This window comes from Oryctolagus cuniculus, chromosome 5, assembly GCF_051225735.1.
Source record: "Oryctolagus cuniculus isolate XC-2025 breed Fujian yellow rabbit chromosome 5, ASM5122573v1, whole genome shotgun sequence".
Lineage (NCBI taxonomy): Eukaryota > Metazoa > Chordata > Mammalia > Lagomorpha > Leporidae > Oryctolagus > Oryctolagus cuniculus.
Genome location: NC_142871.1, coordinates 48,997,470 through 49,007,170, shown reverse-complemented (window position 1 = coordinate 49,007,170; position 9,701 = coordinate 48,997,470). Strand labels below are relative to the sequence as shown.

Genomic DNA, 9,701 nt, shown 5'->3' with positions numbered 1-9,701 from the left:
GAGGAAGATAGCCCAAGTCCTTGGGCCCCTGCACACACATGGGAGACCCAGAATAAGCTCCAGGCTCCTGGCTTTGGATCGGCCCAGCTCCGGCCATTGTGGCCATTTGGGGAGTGCAACAGTGGACGGAAGACCTCTCTCTCTCTGCCTCTCTGTAACTCTGCCTTTCAAATAAATAAATAAACCTTTAAAACAACACAACAAACCACAAAACTACAGCATGGCTTTCAAAATTGCTTTGCACCAAAATAAACATCTTTTAAATCCAACTTTCCTGAACTTTTTTTTTTTTTTGACAGGCAGAGTTAGACAATGAGAGAGAGAGAGGGAGAGGGGGGAGAGAGAGAGAGAGAGAGAGGTCTTCCTTCCATTGGATCACCCCCCAAATGGCCTCTAAGGCCCGTGTGCTGCACCGATGTGAAGCCAGGAGCGAGGTGCTTCCTCCTGGTCTCCCATGCGGGTGCAGGGCCCAAGCACTTGGGCCATCCTCCACTGCCTTCCTGGGCCACAGCAGAGAGCTGGACTGGAAGAGGAACAACCAGGACAGAATCCGGCACCCCAAGCGGAACCAGAACCTGGGGTGCTGGCACCACAGACGGAGGATTAGCCTAGTGAGCCACAGAGTAGGTCACTTTCCTGAACATGTAAAATCACATTAGTATTCTTTTGGTTAAACCAAAATCCTGGTTAACCACAATTCATTACCTACACTTTGCACAGTGAAAATTGATGGAGAAAGAGATACAACTTTGCTAAATTCATCTCATGGGGGCCAGCACTGTGGTGCAGTGGGTTAAAGCTCTGGTCTGAAGCGCTGGCATCCTATATGGGTGCTGTTTCTAGTCCCAGCTGCTCCTCTTCTGATTCAGCTCTCTGCTACAGCCTGGAAAAGCAGTAGAAGATGGCCCTGCACCCACGTGGGAGACCTGGAAGAATCTCCTGGCTCCTGGCTTCGGATTGGCGCAGCAGCCATTGCGACCATCTGGGGATTGAACCAGGGATGGAAGACCTCGCTCTGTGTCTCTACCTTTCTGTGTAACTCTGTCTTTCAAATAAATAACTCTAATCCAATCATATTTTTGTCTCACTCTTTGCTTCCATGAAAAAAACCAAATCTGGAGATAAACTCTTACTTATTTATCACTGTACTTCCAGTTTTAAATTATTCATTTCCCAAGAAAACTATAGACTCTTTGAGAGATATTGAATCTCATTTTTCTTGAATATTAAAAATATTCTGTTATACTAATACGTGTAGCCCTTAAAATACGTCTGTGTAATGAATGAGCAAATAAATTTCTTTAACCTTTGCAAACAGGAAAGTCAAAGTACATCATACCGTTGTTTACCAATTATAAATTTAGGCAGAACCTTGTTACGAGGTTTGGATGAATTCTTGAGACTTATTTCATCTTCACAGAAACTTTAGATACCTGTAAGTCATAAGGAGGTATAACAGCAAACATAAAATTTTGAAAGCAAATGTTCAAAGATTTTTATGTGAGTACTTAAGTTTTCCACAAATGTGTTCACATTGCATCAAAACATATAATTTAATAAAAGTGAATCTTTAACAATAGATGAGATACAACTTCACAAATCAGAAAAAAATATGCTTTAAGGACTGAGACTTTACACAATAGCAAAGGGCAAGACAAGTATACTTTTTTAAAAGGATACTCTTTTCTTCCTTTCCTTTTAATTGAGAGAAAAACAGGCAAATCTTATCCTCTGCTTCCCTCCCTAAATATCTTTAGTGGCCTGAGTTAGGCTGAAGGTGGAATTGGAAATTCCATCCAGGTCTCTCATGTGGGTGGCAGGGCTACAACCAAGGGAACTATCTCATGTTGCCTCTCAGGGTATGCATTAACAGGAAGCTGGAATCTGGAGTGTAACCGGTACTGAAACTTAAAGCAATCTTATATGGGATGTGGTTGTTCCAAATAGTGGCTTAACTACTGTGCCAAATGCCAGCCCCTGAAAGATACTCTTAAAATAAACGGAAGTACAATAATAATTTTAAGTCTGGTAGTTGCCACCATTTGAGGAGAGAAATTAGCAAATGAAAGATACCCCCCATCTCCCCACCTTCTTTCTCATAACTCCTAAGAGTCTGGCAGCTGTGGTCATTTGGGGAGAGACTCAGTGAATGCTGGAAGGTGTCATTGTCTCTCTCTTTCAAATATAAAAATAAATCTTTTTTTTTTTTTTTTTTTGACAGGCAGAGTAGACAGTGAGAGAGAGAGACAGAGAGAAAGGTCTTCCATTTGCCATTGGTTCACCCTCCAATGGCCGCCGTGGCTGCCGCACTGCGGCCCGCGCACCATGCTGATCCAATGGCAGGAGCCAGGTGCTTTTCCTGGTCTCCCATGGGGTGCAGGGCCCAAGCACTTGGGCCATCCTCCACTGCACTCCCGGGCCACAGCAGAGAGCTGGCCTGGAAGAGGGGCAACCGGGACAAAATCCGGTGCCCCGACCGGGACTAGAACCCGGTGTGCTGGCGCCACAAGGTGGAGGATTAGCCTAGTGAGCCACAGCGCCAGCCTATAAATAAATCTTAAAAAAAAACCTCATAATGGCAGCTAGGCTATCTACTATATTTTACATTTTCTCCAATGACACAAGTTGCCAGTTCATTGTTCATATGATATTTCTTATTTTTCAAAAGAAAATGAAAGCCTTCCAGCTCCAGCTAAATGAAATCACTTTTTATCAAAATGTGATTTTTATAATCTAGATCTTACCTCAGTTTCCAATCAAAATCATAACATTAAATTATACTTTTTTCTTGTCCATTTGTATTTTAGATTACTGTGCGATAGTTTTTGAAAAGAAATAAAAGTACAAGTTTCTTGGGTTAATGAAATAACTCAGGAAGAGAATGGAAAGAAATGCAACTGTAAACATGTATTACATATTCTGTGGAAGATTTTTAAAATGCAGTTTCATAGTAGACAAAGCTTAATGCTCTGGGTCATCTAGGACTCTAGTTTATCTCACATCAATCAGAGCTAAAAAAGTGTGCAATATGACAAATTAGCTAATTCAATGTACATTTTAAAACTTTACAATGTTCTTTAGGAACATCACTGGACAACCCGTTACAGGTATTTACAGCAGAAACCTTAATATTTTTTTTTTGACAGGCAGAGTGGACAGTGAGAGAGAGAGACAGAGAGAAAGGTCTTCCTTTGCCGTTGGTTCACCCTCCAATGGCCGTTGCGGCCAGCGCGCTGCGCTGATCTGAAGGCAGGAGCCAGGTGCTTCTCCTGGTCTCCCATGGGGTGCAGGGCCCAAGCACTTGGGCCATCCTCCACTGCACTCCCGGGCCACAGCAGAGAGCTGGCCTGGAAGAGGAGCAACCAGGACAGAATCCGGCGGCCCTACCGGGACTAGAACCCAACCTCAATTTTGGATGGTGGATATTGCAATAACCTAAATATCACAAAATTAAAAAGTGTACAGTACAAATTATTTTATCATGCAAAAAGGAAAATTAAATTTGTAGGTTTTCCAATTTTGGTTATAAAAGGAAAACAGCATGCTAGCTTGTAAGTGGTTTTAATATTTGGTATATACTGATTGAATATCCCTAATCCAAAACTCTCCAAAATATAAACCTTTTTGTGCAACAACATGATGCCATGAGTGGAAAAATCTGTACCTGACTTGGGGTGACAAGTTATAGTCAAAACATAAGTTCACTAAAAATACAATATTTTCTTCAGGATATGTTTATAATGTAGCCATAAAACCATAAATGAATTTCATGTCTAAACTTGGTGACTATCACCAATGCATTTTTTTATTATATGCAAAAATTCTCAAATTGTTAACAAATCCCAGATTTGAAACTCTTCTGGTCACAAGTATTTTGGACAAGAGATATACAATCTACATTCAAATACAAGTCAAGAACATTGAACAGCCTCTACAATTTAAAAAAAAAAAGTTAAAATTAGTTGAAGATTGAAAAAAATAATTTAATATATTTGTAATTTTCTTTCTTATATTCAATGTGACATTGTGATATAATAAAATAGACTTTCATGTATTATAGTAATGTTACTGGCACAGAAACTTCTATTTAAATAAAATGAAACAGTGTTACTCATTTAAAATAATTTAGAAATCCATTCTTAATGTTTTCAAGTTCAGTACAAATCAAATCTATCACAAAGGAAAATGCATAACAACTAAGAACAGAATGCTTATCAATAGGAACTAACCAATTTATCTCTTAAATGAAGCATGTAAAGACTACATTTCATATGAAAAAATATAAATTGATATAGGTATCAAAAGCAACTCCTAAAAAAACAATTATGTTTCAGGAAAGTAGTTTTTCTGCTACTTGCCATGACAAATACCATTTGCTCCTTCATATGTAAAACAAGCAGTTAGGGTTTTGTCTATTTTCTTTTGGATGTGCAGCTAGAACAAGCAAGAGAAAACAAATGTTCTCCCTTGTGTCTATGGATTCTCTCTGGCCAGTCATTTACAATATAGCTGCTACTTTCCAAACTCACTGGGAAAAATATTTTAATCATCTGGTAAAGAAGTAGTTGTAGATGGGGACTAACTCCTATACATAAATAAGAACTACCAATAAACTAGATCTAAATAATCTTACAACACAATAAAACTTACAAAAGTGAATTTGTCACAAATTGAGTTACTAAATTTAAAATATCTCAGTATTGATTTATCTGTATAAAAATAAATACGCTGTTCTAGACACAGAAAACAACCAAGTTCTCTAGTTTCCTTTAAAAGTAAATCAAACATAAAATTAACTGCGTTAATCATGATCTACACGCTCAGCACTCGAATGTTCCGCATTTCTCTCAGCAACACTGGCCGGTAGTTTTGTTCCAAAGCTTCCATATATTCAAAATAATCACTCACTCGAAAACCATGTAGTGCTTCTTCCTGCCGCAAAACATAAGGGGAAGTTCATTACTTGGGTAAACACATACAATTCCAAGTTAAAGAATTTTGTTACAAAAATATTTATTTATTTGGAAGAGTTACAGAGAGAGTACGAGCAACAGTGACAGAGAGAGATCTTCCATCCACTGTTTCACCCCCAGATGGCCACAATGGCAAAGCCAGGAGCTTCTTCTGGGTCTTCTACGTGGGGAGAAAGGGCACAAAAACTTGGGCCATCTCCTGCTGCTTTTCCCAGGCCATTAGCAGGAAGCTGGATTTGAAGTGAGGGAACTGGACACAAATCAGTTCCCATATGGCTGTGCTCTACCACAACACTGGCCCCTAAGTTAAAGAATTTTAAATAGCTGATGTACCACTTATTTTCAGCTATAAGCCAGGGGTGAGGAGCAGAGGGAAAAGCTCATGTTTGCTAGCAAATGTGTAGCTGTTTTTTTATTTAGGGGGCTGTTTTTGTGTATAGCAGGAGGGAACAATATCCCCATGAAACAAAGTTGTCTATTTTCAAAACCAAAAATTCCTCATGGCTAATAAGATATAAACTCTTAGGTAATACTAATGAAATCTTACTGATTTTTATATATAATAGTTTCAATTATAAACTGTCCAAAATTGCAGTCAGTAAAATTCTAATGCTTGCTTACCTAAGGATAATATAATATTGTAAAAAATGCTTGTCTTAGAGGTATTGTTCATAAAACCTCCAATAGTCTACAATTCATAATGTTAGTAGCATGCATAACTATACTAATTTGGAATTTAATGATTATTGTCCTAAATGAAGTACTAAAGAATAAACAGTAGGAACATCCATTATAATTTTAGAGTCTTTCAGGGAATTTTATTTACTATTCTTTAAGTACCTCCTAATACATATCTATGAAGTACCTATCTTTAAGGTAAAAGAAAAAAAAATCTATAAAAGTCATCTTTGACTCAATGTAATTTTATTTTGTGTCAGAATTTTGGAAGTTATAAAAATTTTGAGGATGGGCATTTGGCGTAGTAGATTAGGAGACCGCTTGGACACCTGCATCTCATGTTGTAGTGTCTGGCTCAAGTTTCAGCTCCTCTACTTTTTAATTTTTATTTACTTATTTGAGGGGCAGAATTACAGAGAGGGAGAGAGAGGGAGAGATAGAAAGAGAGGTCTTTCATACTCTGGTTCACTCCCCAAATAGCCACAACGGCTGGAGCTGGGCTGATCTGAAGCCAGGAGCCTGGAGCTTCTTCCAGATCTCCATTGTGGGTTCAGGGGCCATCTTCTATTGCCTTCCCAGGCTTTGGCAGGGAGCTGTATCAGAAGTGGAGTAGCTGGGACTCGAACGAGCACCTATATGGGATGCTGGCTCCACATGCAGAGGCTTAACCTATTCCCTCATAGCCGGCCCCTTGTCCTCTGCTTCTGCTCTAGCTTCTTGGTAATGGCCAATGGTAGGCAATAGATGCTAGCTTAAGTACTTGTGCCCCTGCTACCCATACTGGAGACCTGGATTAAATTCCGGGCTCCTGGTTTTTGCCTAGCCCAGCTCTGGCTACTGTGGACATTCTGGGAGTTAACCAGCAGATGGAAGATTTCTGTGTGCCTGCCTTTCAAGTAAAATGAAAATTAATAAATAATTTAAAAATATTTTGTAAAATTCATACCTTTCAAGGAGTTATTATGGCTCATGATGATCTATAATAATCTCTATAGAACAAGAACAGAGTGGTTGGTATGCTATAAACACAAAGAAAGGATAGGAAAATGGAAAGGTTGTTTTCTGAATATGGAAATGTTGGTTTCCTGGTATGGTCAGTTTAAGCTATGTATGTGTTGAAATGTTGATGTATATCCATAAAAATGTACAAGTATTACATGTTAATCTAAAATTTTTAAATACTTTTAAGAAGATATTGGCCGGCGCTGTGGCTCACTGGGCTAATCCTCCGCCTTGCGGCGCCTGCACACGGGGTTCTAGTCCCAGTCGGGGCGCCGGATTCTGTCCCGGTTGCTCCTCTTCCAGGCAAGCTCTCTGGTATGGCCAGGGAATGCAGTGGAGGATGGCCCAAGTGCTTGGGCCCTGCACCCCATGGGAGACCAGGATAAGTACCTGCCTCCTGCCATCGGATCAGCACGGCGCACCGGCTGCAGTGCGCCGGCCGCGGCAGCCACTGGAGGGTGAACCAACGGCAAAAAGGAAGACCTTTCTCTCTGTCTCTCTCACTGTCCACTGTGCCTGTCAAAAAAAAAAAAAAAAAGATGTAATAGTTTAACGGTAAAAATTAGCAATATAAAAAAACCATCCAAGAGAATAAATAATAATGCATTTCATATGTTAGATATTGTGTTAGAGCCAGTGAGTTTACAGAGGACAGACATCAATGTGGGGGAATTAGAAAAACATCATGTGATCCTAAGAATGGATTTTTTGGAGCTTGTAACTTCATATATAGATGCTACTTTTTTTTTTGACAGGCAGAGTTAGACAGTGAGAGAGAGAGAGACCAGAGAAAGGTCTTCCTTTTTCCGTTGGTTCACCCCCCAAGTGGCTGCTACAGCCAGCGCGCTGAGGCTGGCACACTGCGCCGATCTGAAGCCAGGAGCCAGGTGCTTCCTCCTGGTCTCCACTGCGGGTGCAGGCCCAAGCACCTGGGCCATCCTCCACTACCTTCCCGGGCCACAGCAGAGAGCTGGACTGGAAGAAGAGCAACTGGGACAGAATCCGGCGGCCCAACTGGTACTAGAACCCCGGGGTGCCGGCGCCACAGGCGGAGGATTAGCCTATAGAGCCGCAGCACCAGCCTAGATGCTATTTTTAAAGGAAGTCCGACATTATTTCTTCTATTCTTTCACTTCACTCATTCTCTTCATATATGTAAGGTCCGCGGTTATTTATTTATTTATTATTGACAGGCAGAGTTAGTGAGAAAGAGAGAGAAAGGTCTTCCTTCCATTGGGTCACTCCCCAAAATGGCCTCTACGGCTGGCATTCTGCACTGATCAGAAGCCAGGAACCAGGTGCTTCCTCCTGGTCTCCCATGCGGGTGCAGGGCCTAAGGACTTGGGCCATCCTCCAGTGCCCTCCTGGGCCACAGCAGAGAGCTGGACTGGAAGAGGAGCAACTGGGACAGAACCGGCGCCCCAATTGGGACTAGAACCTGGTTTGCTGGTGCCGCAGGCAGACGATTAGCCTAGTGAGCCACAGCGCCAGCCAGGTCTGCGGTTATGTACTGAGGACACAAAGGTGAATGAGACCAAGGCCCTGTCCTAAAATGTTAACTGCTGAGGTATACGTCATATCTCCAGCTTTATGTGTTAAGTTGCTGATTCAAAGGAAAGATGTTCATCTCATGTATAGTAGAATACTGATCTTTGTAAATTTCTGTCTTATTAAAAAACACCTTACTTTTTTCTCTGAGGACAAGTTTGAATCTTTGTAAGACCAATACTAATATTTAAATTAATATTTAAAATTTATAAGAATTTACTTCAACCAGTTATTGTTATAATAATGAAACTTTTACAAGTGTATCCCTTCTCTTCATTCAAATTATACGTGATTTGGCTTTTATCAACTCATCACTAAAACTAAATCTAAGTTGGAGAGAAATTACAATGGTGTATTATTCTAACCAGAGAATAAAGATTCAGTAAAGAAAGAATTGTTTCTATACATATTCATTATTTTAAAGAAATGCTATCCTTCATAAAATGTGAATTACAACAGGAGATGACAACACTTAAACAATAGAGCCAATGATTCTTTACTGGGCAAAAAATAAGCAAAATCAACTTAATATATTTTAATTATTCTTCCATAAAACTACCTAGGGAAAGCCATAGCTATGTTTTTCAGGATATGTTTTCTGAAATCAACTTCCATTTTAGGTATAAATTTTAAAGTTAAGGGGAAAAAAATCCCAAGAAAACCACACTAGCAAGAAGAAACTAATAAAAATGGCAAATGAAGCTAAGTTCTTATTTCACATGAGAAAAATTTTAATATGCATTTAAAAGATTAAATTATATATTTCATTATTTAAAATTTGCAAGCAATTTTAGCTCTGAATAAAAATTCAAAATATCTGAGTTTTATTTTCTGTCTTTAATGTAGATATTTTTCATCTTATAAAAGTTCCCTAATGGCATTTTCAGTGGATTGCTATTTCTTGCCATTATGACCACTCAGATTACCAGTTTAACATTCAAGTTGTAACAGACCATTTGCTCAGAATACTGCTCTATGTTCATTTAATTTATAGAGGTAAGTTTATTGGACTTATTATAAAAATATGAATGTCCCTATTTTTTAAGTAGGCAGGCATATTAATTACAAAAGGCAAGAACACTTTCTTATCTTATATCAACAGTGCAGAACTTTCACCAAAACAGATCCACAGACCAGAGGAACAGAATAGGGAATCTAAAAGCAAATACATATACATACAGACAACTGATTTTTGATAAAGGTCCTATGGACATGCATTGGAAAGAGGATAGTTATTTTCAATAAATGGAGATTGAAAAATTGAATATCCACATACAGAAGACTGAAACTAGACTTCTATCTCAAATGTACAAAAATCAACTGAAAAGGGATTAAAATTCTAAATGTTGATCTGAAACTTTGAACCTACTGGAATAAAACAAGAAAACCATTTCATGGTCGGCGCCGCAGCTCAATAGGCTAATCCTCCGTCTGCGGTGCCGGCACACTGGGTTCTAGTCCCGGTCAGGGCACCGGATTCTGTCCCGGTTGCCCCTCTTC

At 39.5% G+C, this 9,701-nt stretch overlaps 1 protein-coding gene across 4 annotated transcripts in view; it reads right to left on the bottom strand.

The window, feature by feature from the left end:
• Positions 1–3,779: 3,779 nt before the first annotated feature.
• The window catches only part of TBC1D32 (TBC1 domain family member 32), a 276,080-nt gene continuing 270,158 nt past the window's right edge, over positions 3,780–9,701 (bottom strand). For all 4 annotated transcript variants that reach the window (XM_070073655.2, XM_070073650.2, XM_070073652.2 and 1 more), the window contains one exon: positions 3,780–4,932. In XM_070073655.2, the coding sequence (XP_069929756.2) occupies positions 4,813–4,932 (120 nt within the window). In that variant the 3' untranslated portion in view covers positions 3,780–4,812. The remainder of the gene's footprint in view (positions 4,933–9,701) is intronic.